Genomic DNA, 19,323 nt, shown 5'->3' with positions numbered 1-19,323 from the left:
GAAGGTGTGGGCTTCACTTGTAATCACAGTGATTGTCCATGCTGCGAGGTTAGCCTGATGTCATAAGAAGCATCATTTTCAAAATTTTCTTAGTTTGCATGTGTGTGGGGTCTGTGCCACAGTAAGTGTGGGAGTCAGAAGGTAACTTTTAGGAGTGGGCTCCCCTCCTTCCATCTTGCTTTTTTAGACTTTCTGCTGGGCTGTGTACTCCAGGTTAGCTGTCCTCCAAATGTATGGGTGATTTTCCTGTGTCTGCCTCCCATGTTCATGTTGAAATGGGATGCGCCCACTGCCTCAGGAGTCTGGGTGGTTCTGGGCTCTCACAGCACCATTTCCAAGGCCCTGCGTGTGTGTGTGTGTGTGTGTGTGTGTGTGTGTGTGTGCATGTGCACGTGTGTGTGTGTGTGTGCGCGTGTGCGTGTGTGTGTGTGTGTGTGTGTGCGTGTGCGCGTGTGTGTGCGTGTGCGCGTGTGCGCGTGTGTGTGCGTGTGCGCATGTGTGTGTGTGTGTGTGTGTGCGTGTGTGTGCGTGTGCGCGTGTGTGCATGTGTGTAGAGCAGTGAGCATGCTGAGCAAGTGTTTAACAACTGAGCTTTATCTTCAGTTCTCGCTCTACTTTTTATTTTGAGAAAAGTTTCATTAAGTAATTAGGTATGATGAATTTGTAATTCTCTTGCCTCAGCCTTCCAAGGGGATGGCATTATAGGCCCCCTTGGCCTCCACTAAAGTATTATTATTATATTATTATGTTACTTTTTAAATTTTAGATAAGATTTTACTACCTGTGCCAGGCTGGCCTAGAGCTGGATTCTTTGCCTGGCTCAGCCTCTTGAATGCACATAGCACACCACATCTAGCTACCATGTTACCTTTTAAGTTGAATAGTATGTTCCAGCCATGCTGCATGCCTTTAATCCCAGCAGCAGAAGCTGAGACAGAGGGAGTGCCAACTCAAGGCCAGACTGGGCTACCCAGTGAGAGCCTATCTCAAAGTAGGCTTATTAGTACAATAGGTAACTGGTTTTGGATGCAACATAGGACCTCAATAGTAGGAAGATAATAAAATCTGGTGCCTGTATACATAATCAATCAATCAATCAATATTTTTTAAACAAGAGTTATTTATTTTTTTATATATGAGTACACTATTGCTCTCTTCAGACACACCAGAAGAGGGAACCAGATACCATTACAGATGGCTGTGAGCCACCATGTGGTTGGTGGGAATTGAACTCAGGACCTCTGGAAGAGCAGTCAGTGCTCTTAACCACTGAGCCATCTCTCCAGCCCAGATAAATAAATCTTTAAAAAAAAAAAAAGTCCTTGAGTGAATGGTAATTTATTATAGGGATTTTTCATAACAAGTATTGATGAATTTTTGAAGTTGATTTTGAGATGTTTTCTTAGAACTCTGGCTGTTTTTGAGTATCCTCCATGGCCTAAGTTGGCATTGGACTTGTGGTCTTCCTGCCTCAGTATCTTTGAATGCTGGGATTAAAATGTATTCCTTTTAAACATTTTATTACATGGAGCCTGTGTTCTCTGCTGGAGATTGTTTGTTTTTTTGAGACACAGTTTCTCTGTATAGATTTGGCTGCCTTGCTACTCACTCTGTAGAGCAGGCTAGCCTCAAACTCACAGAGATCTGCCTGCTTCTGCCTCCTGAGTGCTGGGATTAAAGGGATGTACCACTATCCCGGCTTCCTTGTTTTATTTAAACATAAGAGCTCTTCGGTTTGATAAGACTGCAAATTTCTTACTTACTTGTTTTTGTGTCTAAGCATTAATAGTTATTTGTCTGATTATACAGAAGACTAAGCCTAGGGGTGCAAACCATGTGGGCTGTAGCCCTGTACATTCAGGAAACACTTTTTAAACTCTGATAGTCAGATTATTGTGAAATTTTTAAAGGCCTTACAGTTGGATTTTATAGGAATATTTTTTCTTTAATTTTTTTCTTTGTTTTTATTTTATGTGCATTGTGTTTTGCCTGTATATATCTGTGTGAGGGTGTCAAATCCCCTGGAACAGGAGTTACAGGCAGGTGTGAGCTGCCATGTGGGTGCTGGAAAATGAACCCAGGTCCTCTGGAAAAGCAACAAGTGCTCTCAACCACTGAGCCATCTCTCTGGTCTTATATTGAAGTTAATGAGGGGCTGGAGAGATGGCTCAGCCATCAAGAGCACTAGCTGCCCTTGCAGAGGACTGATTTAGTTCCCAGAACTACATTATGGCTCACAGCTGTCCATAACACCAGGTCCAGAGGGTTCTATGTCCTCTTCTCACCCCTGAAGGGCACCATGCATACACGTTGTGTACATACATAAAGACAAAATGCTCACACATATAAGAAATAAAAACAAATGAGGCTAGAGAGATGGCTCAGTGGTTAAGAGCACTGACTGCTCTTCCCGAGATCCTGAGTTCAATTCCCAGCAACCACATGGTGGCTCACAACCATCTGTAATGGGATCTGATGCCCTCTTCTGGTGTGTCTGAAGAGAGCAATGGTGTACTCATGTACATAGAATACATAAATTAAAAAAACAAACAAACAAATATTTAAAGTTAATAAGAAGGTAGTAAAATTTGGTAAAGATCAATGTCAACTTTTCCACTTTAAAAAGAACAAAAAACAAAAAACAAAAAAATTACACCAGAGCTGGAGAGAAGGCTCAGCAGGTTCCCAGCGTCTGCTGCTCTTATAGAAGACGGGGCTTCGATTGCCCTCTTCTGACTCCAGAGGGACACAAGGTATATGAACATGTTTACAGGCATATATGCAGGCAAAACATTCTCACACACAAAATAACAACTTAACAGACAAAACAAAGGGGCTGGAGAGATGGCTCAGCAATTAAGAGCACTGACTGTTCTTCCAGAGGTCCTGAGTTCAAATCCCAGCAACCACATGGTGGCTCACAATTACCTGTAATGGGATCTGATGCCCTCTTCTGGTGTGTTTGAAGGCAGCAACAGCGTGCTCACATACATAAAACAAATAAATAAATTAAAACAAAAACAAAAACAAAACAACCCAGAAATAGACCTTGGACCTGCTTGGCAGCTCTGAGTCAGCAGTGTCACTACAAACCTGGGCTGGGGCTGCCGCAGCGTGGCCTGGAAAGCTCATCACAGTCATGTGGAAAATCTACAGCTCTAAATCAGGTTTCTCCCGTCCTCCCTCTCAGACGGCATCTACCTCCCCATCCCAAGTACTGGGGATCACAGGCATGTACCTCACAAGAAAGTGCATCACTGGGGATTGAGTCTAGGATCCAGGGCGAGTACTGTACTGAGCTACACCCCCAGCCTGGTTTTGTCTTTAAGCGTATTTATTTTATGTGTATGAGCATTTTGCTTGCATGTGTGTATGTGCACCGCATGCATACCTGAAACCTGCAGAGCTCAGAGCAGGCTTCCGATCTTCCTGAGCTGGGATTACTGGTGATTGTGAGCCACTTATGGGAGCTGGGAACTGCAAGAGCAAAAGTGTCCCTAATCACCGAGTCGGCTCCTGCCATGGACTTCCGTGTTATAGGCTTCTAACTTGGAGTAGTTGTCTAGTCCTGCATCCCTGTGCTGGCACGACAGGCTCACACCACCGTACCCGGGGATGTTTTATAATGCCTTTTATAAAATTAATATGTTTTGTCTTTTAGTATCTAAGTTTGATGTCAGCTGTTCAACTGAAAACACATGAACTACATATGTAGACTTCTTAGTATCCACATAAAGAAATAAAAAAGAAATAAATGAAAACAAGATTTTATATAACTTAATGTATCTAAAACATTTTAACAGTCTAATAAAACATGGAAAACATTTTCTCCTCTTCATCTTCCACCTCTTCTTCTTCATCTTCTTCCTCCTTCCTCTTCCACTTCCTCCTCCTCTTCTTTCTCCTCCTCTTCCTCCTCATCTTCTTCCTTCTTCTTCTTTCTTCCTCCTCTTCTTCTTTCTCCTCTTTCTCCTCCTCCTCTCCCTCCTCTTCCTTCTCCTCTGTCTTCTGTTCTCTTCTGTTTTCCTTTTTTTTTTTTCTTCTTTGGTTTTTCAAGACAGGGTTTCTCTGTGTAGCTTTGGCTGTCTAGAAACTGGCTCTGTAGACCAGGCTGGCCTCAAATTCAGAGGTCTACCTGCCTCTGCTTCCCAAGTGTTGGGGTGAGCCACCACTGTGTTCATTTTTAATTCTTCAAGTTCACTGTGTATTTTATACTTCTATAACTGTTTGTTTGTTCCAACTTTATTTGTTAATACCCACACAAAAGAGATGGCCTTTGAAATAACTTTAAAAATATGCTGTGTGCTGATTGAAAAAAATGGTATGTTGTTTATTTTTAATTTGTGTGTGGACATGCACATATGAGAGTCCAGCTTACAGGACTCTCTTCTCTCCTTTCACCACCATAGGTTCTGGGGGGTTGAATTTAGGTTCAGATTTGGCTGCAAGCACCTTTATCTGTTCAGGCATCTCACTAGCTCCTGTAGTAGTACTTGTAAGGTGAGCATTTACTACAGAAGACATAGGAATGGTTGATGTTTAAAATATTAAATGAGAAATATGTATGATGTTTAAGCATGTTTAAAGGCTTAATATCAGGGGTTGGCTATTTAGCTGTGTGGTAAGAGTATTTGTTTAGCATGCATGAGGCCCTGGGTCTCATTCATAGCATGACGGTTTGGGAGGGCTTTGTATCTGAGCCCTTCTATTTTCTCTGATCTGCAAGGAAGCGGCATGATTTGCTGTGTTGTATTGGACTTTTGAAGGTGCTTGTTCATACAGGCAACAAAGATTTCAATAGTGCTGGTGTTTGGCGGATCATCTCTGGTTGCTTGAAATACTGGCAATGACTTGTTTAAAGTCACATTGTTATATCTGTCTGTAGATAGCTACAGAATCTTTGGTTGCTAAGGTATCAAGGGTCAGTACCATATTCAGTGATTGTCTTTAACTTTTGGTTGCTTGGTTTCATTTTTGAGACAGGTCTCACTGTGGCTGGGCTGGCCAGGAGCTGGCTTTGAGCTTTGGTTGGCCCAAACCTTGCAATCCTTCCTCCTTAGCCTCCCAAGTACTGGAATTGTTGCTGTCTATCATATACTAATTATAATCACTTCCTGGATGAATTTCTAAACTTATTTTTGTATGTTCACAGTGTGGGGGAGTGTCATTGTGCACTGAGGCTAGCAGAGAATGACAGGTGTTCTGGTCAGTTACACTCTGCATTATTCCTTTGAGACAGGTCCTGTCACTGACCCTATACCCAGGCTGGTGGCCCCAAGCCCTAGTGTCACCCTGATTAGCTCCCTATTCTGGGATTATGAGGGACTACAGCTACACTTTGCTTTTTACATGGGTGCTAGAATTTGTACTTGGGTCCTCAGCAATGTGACTACTTGTAACCATAGGCTTTTCCACCTGCATCCCAATTACTGAAACAACTACTCTAAGACTTAATTATATATGATCTCTTCCTCTGACTGACTCGTTTCTAAGGTTTAAAATCAGGGGCTGATGTTATAATGCTAGTTAGAACTGTTGGACCCTTAGCTGTTTTTTCTGTGAGTTCTAATGTTCTATTGCAGTAGTATATTTCCCTCTTAACAATTAGAAGAGTTTATTATAAATTGCAAGTAAGTTGAAAATTTCCTGTTATTATAATGGCCAGGACTTTCTATGGTTCCTGTTTTAGTTAAAGCTCCCTCCCCATCTCTAGTAATGTTTGGGTGTCATGTGTTTGACTTCTTGAAAGTTTTATTGTTAAGTGTGTACTTTGTTGTGTTTTGTTTTGAGATGGTTTTTCTACATAGCCCCGGTGGTCCTGGAACTCACTTCCTAGCCCAGCCTACCTTCCAAGTTGAATTTTTTCTGCCTCAGCCTCCTGAATGCTGGGATTACAGGCATTCGATTGTGTGTGCCACTTTGCCTGGCTTATATGATGTGATTTGTGAATCTCTTTTATCTCAACTTCTGGGTCCTTCCTAAAAGTTCAAGCTAAGCCTTTGAGTATATCTCACTTTTCCCTAAGGAAATGATATAAGGAACTGAGGCCTTGTGTTGGCAACCACTCCTTGGTGAGAGGGTTGGGTAAGGCACTACCTTAGCCAGCCATGGTGCCAGGTGACACAGGCAGGAGCATGGTGCTGATCATCTCCTTAGGGATTTATCTTATTTAAAAATTGAGGGTTGCCTCTTAAAAGATGATTTAGTACACAGATATAAATTACCAAGCTCATCTTTCAATGGGTGCTCAAGAAATACACAACAAAACATGTACTACTTAGCACCATCTTGTGTGTGTATACACCATGTCTGTGCATGTATGTGTGTGTGAGTGAAGATGTGCACACTTGCATGCAGAGGAGAGAGACATACTTTGCCGTCCCGCTGTATTTGCATGTGACTGGATAGGCTGGGTCCCGAGTGATCTGTCTGCATCCACTCCTCAATGCCAGTTACAGACCGCCATAATCAGCTTTTATATGGGTGTTGGAGATTCGAACTTGGGTCCTCAGTGTCTAGCATAGCTCCAGGAACATATAGGTACATAGGAAAGCTCTGGCTGGGTGGGTCAGTTTCTCTGACGCAGGAGCTGCAGCACACTGAAAACTCAGTGTGTGTTTATTGTATGCACTTGAACAGGGAGATGGCATTATTGTATACAGCTGAACAAGGAGGCAGGTTTAGCTAATCTTGGTAGGAGTAGTCTCTGTAGGGGAGCAGTCTTTAGGCTGTAAATATTTAGGGAGAAAAGGCTATGGTGGACATTTTCTGCACTTGTCACATCCACAGAGCCCAGAGGAAAGCTTTGCCATCCCTCTGGGCCTCATGGGGATGGGGGAGTGAGTTTTGCCATTTTCCCATGGGTCTGAGGCTATGGTCCTTGACATGGCTGTGCCCATGTCAACAATCCATTCGTCCAGGCTTTCTCTACTCTTACACTCAGGCATCTGCATTTTATCCATTGAGCCATCTCCAGCAGAACAGCATCACTTAGGATAGCCATGCGTTCTTTGGTGAGTTTGCTTCTGTGTAGCACCCCCAGCTGTCCTGGAACTCAGTCTGTAGACCAGGTTGGCCTCAGAGTCACTGAGATCCGCCTGCCTCTGCCTCCTGTGTGTGAGTAAAGGTGCACACCCATGGTCTGCAGTTCTGCCCCTGAGAATCCTTTTATGAATTCTAAAATGTCTATACATTCTGATTTTTCACAGCAATTTTTCATTATAATAACTAGTTTCTAAATTAATATCCTTTGTATTGGATTTTTCTAATTAAATATGGATTTTCATTTTATATATACAGTTAGAAGCAGCACTTACATTGGGAGCACAAATTTAGGTCAAAATATAAATGTTATGTGTTTTGTGGCTTCAAAGACATCACTTAATGAATCTTTAAAGAGAGGAGAAACAGTAGTTTATGGAAAACTGATGATTTGATAGCTCTAAGTCCCAGCCGTCCAGTTATGCCTGTCTTGGTTTAGGCTGTGACTTCCCATACAGACATGCAACAGTGTTCAGGTGGGATAACCATGGACACGTACCAGGTTTGTTTAAGGAAAACTAAAAATTGATGGGAGCATTCATGTTTTAAATTAAGCATGCTTGCTCTACTTAACAATATCCGTAGACACGCATAATAAATTGCTTCAGTCTCCAGGTCTTACAGAGTAGGCAAGTTCCACTGTTCACTGTTACGGCAGTTTAAAGAGCTAATTNTTTTTTTTTTTTTTTTTTTTGGTGTTTTTTTTTTTGTTGTTGTTGTTTTTTTGTTTGTTTTTTTCGAGACAGGGTTTCTCTGTGTAGCCTTGGCTGTCCTGGAACTCACTTTGTAGACCAGGCTGGCCTCAAACTTAGAGATCTGCCTGCCTCTGCCTCCCAAGTGCTGGGATTAAAGACATGAACCACCACACCCGGCTAAAGAGCTAATTCTTAATTGCATAAAAAGAGAGGTATAATTTGGATGTAATAGTATTGGTTGGAACCAGAAGAACAGGTCTTCTTTGGGTGTGAGATGTCTTTGGCACAGCTCAGTGACAGCGTGAAGCCTACACAAAGAGCCACAGGGTGTGGATTGAAGAGGCCACACTGAGTGCACACACACTCTTTGTGCATGGCTTGGCATAATTGAAAATGCCATGTCTGTCGGCCGCCACAGCCATCTTCCAGTAACTCGCCAAAATGATGAACACAAAGGGAAAGAGGAGAGACACCCGGTATATGTTCTCTAGGCCTTTTAGGAAACATGGCATTGTTCCTTTGGCCACATACATGTGAATCTACAAGAAGGGTGATATTGTAGACATCAAGGGAATGGGCACTGTTCAAAAAGGAATGCCCCATAAGTGCTACCACGGCAAAACCGGAAGAGTCTACAGTGTCACCCAGCATGCCATGGGCATCATTGTCAATAAGCAGGTTAAGGGCAAAATTCTGGCCAAGAGAATCAATGTGCAGATTGAGCAATCAAGCACTCAAAGAGCAGAGACAGCTTCCTGAAGTGGGTGAAGGAGAACGACCAGAAGAAAAAGGAAGCCAAAGAGAAGGGCACCTGGGTGCAGCTGAAGCACCAGCCTGAGCCACCCAGAGAAGCACACTTTGTGAGGACTAACGGAAAAGAGCCTGAGCTGTTGGAGCCCATTCCATACGAATTCATGGCCTAATGTACACAAAGAAATAAAATACCAGCACCAGGAAGAAAAAAAAAGAAAATGCCGTGTCTGCCGTGGGCAGGCTTGCACTTGGGAGCAGAGGACAGATGTGCTTTTCTGACTACCACTGGGAGAGGCTCCCACATTTCTGGTGGGTCTTTCCATTTCAGTTAACCTAAAAGCAAAACCCTCACAAAATGTGACCCTGTGTGAGTTTTTTTGACTCATAGGTGATTTTAGGTCTCCACATGTTGACAGTCACTGCATTGTGACAATAGCTTCGCACATGGAGTCAGATGTGAGAATGGCCTCCTGTGGCATCATGTTACTGCTCATACAAGTCTTGATCATGAACCATTTGGCTTTTTGGACTCAAGGCACTTGAAATGTCTAACTTGCCCACATATTGTTATTACTGGGATGTAGTTACTGGGCTTAAGCCAATGGTTGACTTCAGAATGCCCAGAGGTGGTCCTTGACCCTGCTACACATGTGCTCTATGTATTTAAAATGAGACGACCTCTGCCTTTGTCTCCTAACTTATAAAATACTGTTTGTGAGGGCTAAATGAGGGTCATTTTTCTCTGTGCTTATATTTTTATACCTAATATCAACCTTATCCCTAGATGTAAGTATCAAAGACTTTATGCAAATCTAAAATTTGAATTAGAAATTAACAATATGGCTACAAGATATTTCTGTATATTCCCTCCCTCCCTCGCCGCCCTCTCTCAGCTGGGATAAATCCAGTAAGATTAACCACTTTAGTGATCAGATTGTAGACTCTGCACTGCTTATGACCAAAGGAGAACAGTGTCTCATGTAGGCTGCAAACATACACTTGTAGTTCTTAAAATTCTGTAACTGAAGCAAGAGGTACAGGGTGCTTGGTTAGCAATCTACCCCACCAAAACCAGAAAACAAAAACTGCTCTCAAAATGGAACTTTATCCAAAAGTAGGAACCAACAGGAAGAGGCCAAATGTGGGACAAATTAAGTATCAGAAAGCATTAATGAAATGAAATAATACACAAAATGCTTGCATCTGACTTTGTAACAGTGCTGAAAATGTTTGGTCTCTTTAGAATCCAGCAGGGCACAGCTCATTCTGAAAGGTGAAGAGGCGGTCCTGGCCTCCTGAAGGTGGAGGAGGAGGCGGAGGCGGAGGTGTGTTTGAGGTGATTTCAAGAAGGCAGGATTGAGTGAACCAAGAGAGGAAAGTGAGTTAGGCAGGCGGTTCCTGCATTTATTGTATGGAAATGGGAGTCTATGGAAATTCTACGCACACCTCCCAGCTCCTCCTACCTGAGAGATTGGACAGGCACAGGCATCTGTCATGTGTCCCCTCCATTCCTTGTTCATTAAAACTGCAGAATAATCTCTTTTTTAAAAAAGACTGCTGAGCTTGGTGATAATAACAGCATGTGTCTTTAAGTGAAGGCACTCAGGAGGCAGAGGCAGGAGGATCTCAGTGAGCTCGAGGCCAGCCTGGTCTGCATAGCAAGGGCCAGGACAGCCAGGACGACTTGTTCAAAGAACTAAAAAGAAAAAGAAAGGAGAGTTTGTATGTGACTTTCAGGTCAGCCTGGGCTGCTGAGCAAGAACCCGTTTCAGAGGTAGATCTTACTTGTATACAGATTTCATCAACAAACAAAAAGCCAATACTGAGCTACTCCTAGGGAGTCCTCCTCCTCCCCCTCCCCCTCCTTCTCCTCCTCTTCTTCCTCCTCCTCCTCCTTCCATAAGCAACAGTAAAAACATTATCAAACCCTGGGGTCTGACATTTTATATGGGACGGAAAAGTCTAGGCACGGGGAAACTGGAGAGAGATTTAAAATCACGAGAGCAGAGGTGAGACAGGGAATGCACGGCTCGTGTGTGTGTGTGTGTGTGTGTGTGTGTGTGTGTGTGTGTGTAGCACGTGGTGAATGGACACTTGCTGTTTTTTTATAAGCAGGAAACCTTGAGGACTAGTTAGGTACTTAGTGTTGACTACTATTAATTTGGAACATCTTTATTATATTTGTTTAGTGTGTGTGCACATGAGAGTGCCATGGAGGGCTTGTGAAGGTCAGAGGACGGACGTTCTGTGACAGTCTGTTTTCTCCTCCTACCACAAGGGACCCAGTCCTCGACAGCAGCTGCCTTTATCCACCTAGTCATCCAGCCAGACTGAGTTCTACTCATTTTTGATAACAGCATTTTCTCTAAAATGTTCTGGAAAGAGAGGCTGGGAAGGGAGGTTGGGTAGGCAGGTTTATGAGTGAGTCTCTTTTAACCCAGGCTCTCCATGTCCTGCTTTCTCTCTTGGGTGTTGCAATCACAGGCCTGTGCCACTGCATTCAGCTGTTTAAAGTTGTCTTTTGTTGGCTTGTTTTTTGTTTTTTGTTTTTCTTTTTCCTTCCCTCAACCCCACCCCCAAGAAGGTTTTGAGACAGGGTCTCACTCTGTAGTCCTGGTGGACCTGGAACTCGTACTCTAGTTTGACTAGGCTGACCTTGAACTTGGGCTAAACCTTCTCCCTCAGCTGAGACTGCAAGCAAGATTCAACAGGCTTTATAATCTAATCCTTCCTTCCTTCCTTCCTTTCTCTCTCTCTCTCTCTCTCTCTTTCTTTCTTTCTTTCTTTCTTTCTTTCTTTCTTTCTTTCTTTCTTTCTTTTGGTTTTTTGGGACAGGGTCTCTCTACGTAGCTCTGGCTGACCTAGATCAGACTGGCTTTGAACTGGTTCTGTGTCCTGAGTGCTGGGACAAGAGCTGTAGTCCATCACACCCAGCCTGACACTGTTTTTAAAAGAGACACATGTATTTATAAATAAATCATGGGACTGATAACAGTTTAAAGCTGATACTTACACTCAGGGAGGAAGACTGTGAAGACTTGTGAGGGGAGCTTCGGTTGTCTTTCGTGGGTGGGAGTTGCAGACAAGGTCTTGTGGTGTAGACTAGACTGGTTCTGAACCCCCATCTTCCAAGTGCTAGGGGATCTAGGAGGGCTCTACTACACATTTGAGTTGTTTCTGGGTATTTTATGGAGTTTATGTGTTTTGTGCTATCTTGTATATCATATTCAATTTATGAAATAAATTTATGAATTTATGTATATCATTTCAATTTAGTGAAAGGTTATTGAGGTGGTTCATAAGCCGTAGGCAAAATCTAGAATCAGATAGGATTTATGACTTGGCACTTTGCCAAGAAAAATGTAAGCCGTGTTATTAAGACGCTGGTATGAACAAACCAAGAGGAGATTAAGAGGGCCATGAGCAACTGAGAATAAGCAGGGAGTAGATATGTACTAACGGGGGTCTTAGGTAGTCAGTCTTGGGGTGTTCTGAAGTCATGGCTACGGCGAATAAAGCTCCATCTCCTAGAGCCCTTTTCACTGTTTCAGCCTGATCTGCCTGGGCGGAGTTAGGTGTAGACTCAACAGGATCCAGATCAAACTTGATCAGGGAGGCTGAGGCTGGGGAGGGATAGTGGAGGCCCGTCTTACTAGTTTTTCTATTTCAGTGGCCATTGTTTTGGGTTTTTTGTTTTGATTTTGAGATTCGAGGTCTGATTATTTGCTTGTCACTCTTTATGTATGAGTGCTCTATCTGCTTGTAAGCCCGCATGCCCGCAGGGGGCATCGGATCCCAGTACAGATGCTTGTGAGCCACCATGTGGTTGCTGGGAATTGAACTCAGGGTCTCTGTAAGAGCAGCCCGTGCTCTTAACCGCTGAGCCATCTCTCCAGCTCTCTGTTTAAAGACTTCATTTTGACTGGACTTACAAGTAGAAGCTCTCAGCAAGGGTGGTTGCTACATCCTGACAACGTGCTCTTGGCATTTTCTTTGGCTTGCTTCATGCTCTTGGCTAAAAGTGGAGCATGCTCAGCAGCCTTCTGCTTGTTTTTTTTTTTTTTTTAAGTGTGTTGTTCTTCAGAGTGGTACGTTGTCTTCTGCGTTTATGTTGCCGGGAACAGGTGCTGAATCTTGGGGGCTTTGGTTCTGGGCTTCTCCCTGCCCCCTGCCCCCCCCCCCTTTTTTTTTTTTTTTTGCTAAAGAGGTTTCTGACAGCATTTTGATGGACAGCATCATCTTTAGAGAGATTGAAAGCTTTTAGATTCTGCTAACTTTCTGGGCCCCAACCACTGAGTCACAGTAGTATCTGTCAGTCAGGAATATCCTTCTCTCATTTTCTCCCTGTCCTTATCCCTCTCCTCCTTCTCCTTACCCCCTTCCTCCTTCCCTAGTTCTCTCTCTCTCCCTCTTCATCCATCTCCCCCCCCTTCAACCTCTCCCCTCCCCTATCAGTAACTAAGTTGAGAACACTCAGATTGGCATCCACGATGCATCCCTGCAGACTTGCACCTCTCTCTAGGTCTCCTTGGTCTGTAACAAGCATGCCCCTTACTCCGCAGCAGGCCAACTGCCATGCTTAGGCAAGGCAGCTTATTCACGGGAAACCCTTGTTTGTGGTTCTCACCACTGATCACCCAGAGCCTCAGCAGCGGCTTCCATGCACTTCTCATAGAATGGACAGAGTTAGGACATTTGTGTTCAACGTCCCCCGGAGATACTTCATATCTTTGACATTTACTTTTATCTTGGTTTTATCTTTACATAGCCAACTGTCTAGGAGACACTGGGACTCCTTCGTGTCCTTTGAAAATTTACATAAAGTCACTCATTTAACTAAGATCTAGAAGATTCTGTTTAGGATTTCTGAGTCTCCTCGGCCTATGATAAAACTTGTTTTTTAAAAAAATACATCACTTACTGAATTTCAATGACAAACATTTCAACATAGGAACATAAGGAATGGGAGCAGGGCCTTGCACCTGCTGGGCATTGGCCTGCAGTACAGAGTCATGCCTCTGCCTCTGCCTCAGCAACATACAAAGAGGTGTTTTTAAAACCCATTTCCCCCCTCAGGGGAGAAATCTCTTAAATTTAGAAATAGATTGTGTTGAAGTTGTTTTTTAGTATTTTTTTTTTTTTTGAAATTTGTGTACTTAAATAACTGGAGATTGTGTAGTTTTCATTTTGCACTAAGTGTGACAACTGTTTCCCTTCCACATAAGAAGCTCATCAGAAAAGGCCAGTTTCTGTTACTCAAGTGTTTTTTTGTTTTTTGCTTTTTTCTGTTCTGGAGTTCCAGTTAGTGTCTTGAAATACATAGCCCAGGCTGGCCTGGCATGTGCTCTGTGTGTAGCCCAGGCTGGCCTCAGACTTTCTATACCTCCTGCTTTTTTCTCCTGCGTGGGGTTACAGGCACATTGGCTTTTCTTTCCCTTCTATTAAATTATAATAACATATAGGAGGTTAGCTCTGTTGAGTACTTACCTGGGGCCAAGCACTGCTCTATACTCCCAAGATAACCCTGTTATCCCATATTTTATATATGATTATATAATGTCAGAGGAAATGAAACACTACTTTATTTGACTGATATTTGATATGAACTATTGCATACATGCATGTATAAGTGCAAGTTTCTCCCTGGCTTCCAATTCTGCATGTAGCTAAGGCTGACCTTAAATGTCTGCCCTCTAGAGTGCTTGGATTACAGTTGTGTATCACCATGCTTGCCACAAACCACAATGATTTTGAATAGTCATTTCATAGAAGCCATCTATAAATGTCAGTATTCTCTTTCTTGGCTCTTAAGAATTTAGAATCAACCTGGATGCAGTATAATTGTAGTAGCTGGGTTGGAGATGTCCAGAGACACTGACTTATGAGCATGTAATGAGCAGCGTGGTCAGTTTGCCTTTCTCAAGTGCTCTCTTGGCATCGATGGCACTACTCTGCTGCCTGAGTACTCTTGGCACCTTTGGTTAAGTTTTCGTGTTGAAGCATCTGTCTCCTGTGTGGTAAGAGTGTGGGGCAAAGGTGACACTGAGTTTAGTCACTGGTAATTGGGAGAACTCTTGTCAGGGTCAGAAACAACTCTGGCCACAGTGCCAATTCAGATAAGATGAAGTTTGAAGGAATCAGAAGCTTTAAACTGGACAGTATTTAGGAAATGATTATTCCAGAGGAACTTTGAATCAGTAGAGGAGAGTTCTGTGCATTTTAAAACATCCTTGGGAAACATGGCTGGGTTTTTGTTTGTTTGTTTGTTTGTTTTGTTTTGTTTTTTGAGTTAGGGTTTCTCTGTGTAGCCTTGGCTGTCCTGGAACTCACTCTGTAGACCAGGCTGGCCTCAAACTCAGAAATCCGCCTGCCTCTGCCTCCCAAGTGCTAGGATTAAAGGCGTGCGCCACCACTGCCCAGCGGCTGTTTCTCAAAGATAGTGCCCTACAGAATATTTTGGATATTTGTTTTTGTAATCTGTGTATATGCACATTTACACATTGACTTTAGGGATTAGTGAGTCCAGAGTGGGCAGAGACTCAGCTTCTTCACTCTGCTTCCAAGCCTGCAGATGCTTGAGTAGAATAGGTTCACATCTGCATATGTACAGCAAAGTTCTCCACCTCCTTAGTAACCCAGGATAAATATTTACAGTGTGAATGAAGCAATATAGAGCAGATCCAAAACATATATTAGAAAACTTGTTAGGATGCATCTGTGTGTGAGTGTGCATGTGCACACACTCCGCTGTGTTCATTTGTGTGACTTCAGGTGTGCACATGGGGTCAGAGCACAGCTTTAGGTGTTTGTTCTGCCCTCTATCTTGTTAGAGACCGTCTCTGCTGTTCTCTGCTGCCTAAACCAGACTAGCTGAACCACAGCGTATGGCGAGTTTCCTGCCTGGTATAGGAACACTAGGTTTCTAACATGAGCTACTGTGCCTGGCTTTTCGTGGGTTCTAGGAATTTGAAATCCGGGTCTTCATGCTTGTGAGGCAAGTGCTTTACTCACAGACCTGTCTCCTAGCCCTCAGGTATCTCTACTCTTTTACAAAAAAGCGAAATCAGTATGAGCCTGATGTCAGGTGACAATGGTGCATGCCTTTAATCCCAGAGCACTCAGGAGGCAGAGGCAGGTGGATCTCTGTTACCAAGCTAACCTGGTCTATAGAGCAAGTTCTAGGACAGTCAGAGCTATACAGAGAAACCCTTTCTTATTTATTTATTTATTTATTTATTTATTTATTTATTTATTTATGTTTTTCGAGACAGGGTTTCTCTGTGTAGCTCTGGCTGTCCTGAAACTCACTTTGTAGACCAGGCTGGTCTCCAACTCAGAAATCCGCCTGCCTCTGCCTCCCAAGTGCTGGGATTAAAGGCGTGCGCTACCACTGCCCGGCAGAGAAACTCTTTCTTGAAAAACAAAACAACACAAAACAAAATATGGTCCTGAATTGTTGTGGTGATGATGAGGATGAGGATGAGGATGATCTCTTGGTTTGTAGCCCAAGCCTTGGGTTTCCAATCTCCCCGTCTTAGCCTCCTGAGTGCTGGGACTACATGCCTAATTCACAGGAGTTATTTTTGAACAAAGTATCATTTCCTCTGAATGTTATAATTAGATGGTGCTCAGATTTTTCTTTTTCTGAACTGATAGAATACTTGCCTTTTATTTATTTATTTATTATTTATTTTTTGTCTGTTCTCCCTGATGATTTGCTATTTTACTGTTTCATAAAAACAAAAACAAAAACAAAAAACTTGAGTGCAGTTCCCATCTGCTCCGTGTAGATTATGAACAGGGAGTCTCTGATTTGAGTTTATGTTCCTTTGGTGTCTTTGACTAGGGAGCAGCTATGGCGTTAATTCTATTCTGTGGGAAAGGAAAGAGATAATAACTCACTAGAATCTACACCAAACGTCATGGGCCCTAACACTTCAAAATTATAGGCTATTTGGTGGGGAAAGGGAAATTCACTGTGGTTCTGATTTTTGTGAGTTAAACAATTGAATTACATTCATCATCATTGCCATTACCATTAGTCTGTCTGTCTATCCATATCCATCCATCCATCCATCTGTCATCTTTCTAATCACACAGAGACCCACCTGCCTCTGCCTCCAGAGTGCTAGGATTAAAGGCATGTGCGGCTGCCGCCACCCCCCCCCCCCAGCTCTAGTATTATTCTCAGTTATGTGTACGTACTGTCTGAGTACAGGTGCCCACAGAAGCTGTGGCCTGGAGTTAGAGTTACAGGTAGTTATCAGCATCCTGATTCCGTTGCTGGGAACTGAACTCAGGTTGTCTGGAGAAGTGCATGATCTTAACTGCAGAGCCCCCCCAACACCTCTCCAGCCCCTGAATTACTGTCTTGATTTGTCAAACTCAGGTGCCTGGGATATTGTCACTGTTGTTTGGTTTTACTGAGGCACAGGCCCAAACTGAATCCTCCTGATTCAGTCTGAATTCAGGCGCATCATCATTCTATTGAATTTTATAGTCTGGAAGTTGGGAAAAAGTGAGAGTCTCTCTCTTTTCTCTGGTTCCAAGTTCCCTAAATGCTATAATGAGTCTCTTGGCTGTGGTCTCAGAACAAAAACATCTGGATAAGGCTTTGTTTGTGCTCTGGAGGCTTAAGTTGAGGAAAGGCGGCTTGAATGCTAACCTTAGTCATCAGAATTAATGTATTTTATGTGTCTGTTTTAGTGCTTTATGAAATACCAGTCACCTAACAGTTCTGGGTCCAGTGTCTCAGCAGGGCGTACCTTGGGGTTATTTTTCCTTTTCTGTGGGCTACATTTCCTCATTATATTTTGGTGTGCAGTTAAACTAAAATTCATATTTTAAGTATTTTCTAAGCTTCTATGTTTCTGTTGGTGTGTGTTGCTTTTGTATGTTTTGTTTCTTAAAATATTTTAATTCTTCTGCAGGATTCGTAAACTTCAGATACGAAATATCCCGCCCCACTTACAATGGGAGGTAAGAGCTTTTATGTTAAGGTCTCAGTGTTGGAGCTTACTGTTTTGTTTTTCTAAAGATTTTTCTCTTTCCTTCAGTTCTCAGGTATACTAGAACCTAATTCTTCTCTCTAATGGCTGTGGTATGGGCTTTTCTTTGTAGGATTAAATCCCTTAAAAATCTGTTCTCTGACATCTTTTTAAATGCCCAACAGTTAGTAATACTTGTTAGCTTTCTGATTCAGCTCCGTGCAGCAGCATCTTGTTGATAGAAGTTGCCCAGGAGAGTTAAATATGGCGTTCCTTCCCTGGCAGAAAATTTAAAAGACAAATACCTGCTTCTTAACACTTTATTATAAAATGTGATTCTGCCTTTTTTTTTTTGCTTAGATGATGGCCCTTCAGTGATTGTGTGTCAACAAAGCTGTGTAGCACAGTTCACTAGCCTGCTTCAGCAGTTTCCACAACACCATGACAGTGTCATGGAGAGACCCTGAGAGTCTGAGACACAGTAAATGATTGTTAATTCTGCAGACCATGAACTCTGAAAATTAAACAACCTCACTATTGTGTTTACTGTGTGTGTGTGTCCTTACCTAAGGAGGGCAGAGGCCCGTTTCAGGAGTTGGTTCTGTCCTCCCACTCAGGGATTGAACTCAGGTCCTCAGGCTTGACTGTAGTAGAATCCTTACCAGTTGAGCCATCTCGCTGGCTCCCCTGAAAGCTTTTGAAGCTTGCCTTGAAGCCTTGCAAGGGAATGTCATTGTTTGTATCATTAGAGCATAAACATCAAGAGTGACTTCTTTTGTGGTTTCAGATTAGGTTTCCAAATGAATTTGCTGTGTCATTAAACTGGACCCCTTATTAAAATGCAAAGCATGATTTCACGGTTTCCTTGGCAGTGAGCTAAGGGAAGTTGTGAATTTCGATTCCCCAAAGTCCCTGCTTAGAATCAAATCACTTGTGTGTAAAATATCTCACCCAGTGCTGTCTCGATTCACAAGTGCTGCATTTTGATCTTGGAAAGGATGGTTGGTTCCTTAGCATGTTCTGAATGATTTTGTTATATATAAAATCATACATTGTAGGTTGACTGGTGACTTCAGACATTAAACTATATGCATTTCCCTGTTTTAGAGTAATATTTGTTTAGGAAATTCATTAGCTTAGGGGTAGACCTCAAACTGATTTTGAGAGCATCAAGATCATAAATTTGCACCCCAGTTTTAAGATGGGCCATATTAAATATGGTTTAACCAGGTACTGTTTTCAGGAATCACATCTAGTGTGCTGAGGCTGTTGGTGAGATAGTTACCTCAGCCAAAGACAGGCAAGTAAGCAGTTAATGTCCTGTGGTGTCTGCTGGAGCGAGTGGCAGAGGTTTCATTGAGGTTATATGGCTTGTCATGACATTTTTTTTTTTTTGATTTTCCCCTTGTTATGAGTAAAATCTAATTAATAAAACCTTTATTTGCTTCATAATTTATTTTATTTTCTCTCCCTCCCTCCATCCCTCTGTTTCCTTTTCCTTTCTTTGATGAGATTTTGCTATGTAGTTTAGACTGGCTTTACAATTAGGACCCTCAGCCTTAGCTTCCTGAGTGCTGGGATCCCAGGCATGCACCGTCATCACTCCTGGTCCAATGGCCTTTAAAAGGGCGGTAAGATTACTTACATGAGAAGTGGAAGAAGATTGGAACTTGAAGGGCTTTTTTTTCATCTGTGATTTAAGCTTTTGACTTTTTTTTTTTTTAACAAAAATAATTTTTTTCTTATTTTGGTAGGGTGGACAGGATCTAGCTGTGTAACCTAGACTGACTTCAAACTTCATGCCCCACTACAGGCACAATGCACCACTTTTCTGCCTCAGCCTCTTG

The 19,323-nt window shown here is 42.7% G+C and overlaps 1 protein-coding gene across 2 annotated transcripts in view; it reads left to right on the top strand.

The window, feature by feature from the left end:
• Igf2bp3 (insulin like growth factor 2 mRNA binding protein 3) overlaps window positions 1-19,323 on the top strand; it is a 129,631-nt gene that overhangs the window by 30,696 nt on the left and 79,612 nt on the right. For both annotated transcript variants that reach the window (XM_021164650.1, XM_021164652.2), the window contains exon 3: window positions 17,420-17,468. In XM_021164650.1, the coding sequence (XP_021020309.1) occupies window positions 17,420-17,468 (49 nt within the window). The remainder of the gene's footprint in view (window positions 1-17,419; window positions 17,469-19,323) is intronic.

This window comes from Mus caroli, chromosome 6, assembly GCF_900094665.2.
Source record: "Mus caroli chromosome 6, CAROLI_EIJ_v1.1, whole genome shotgun sequence".
Lineage (NCBI taxonomy): Eukaryota > Metazoa > Chordata > Mammalia > Rodentia > Muridae > Mus > Mus caroli.
The sequence above is the reverse complement of the archived record's forward strand: the minus strand, read 5'-3'. Positions and strand labels throughout refer to the sequence as shown.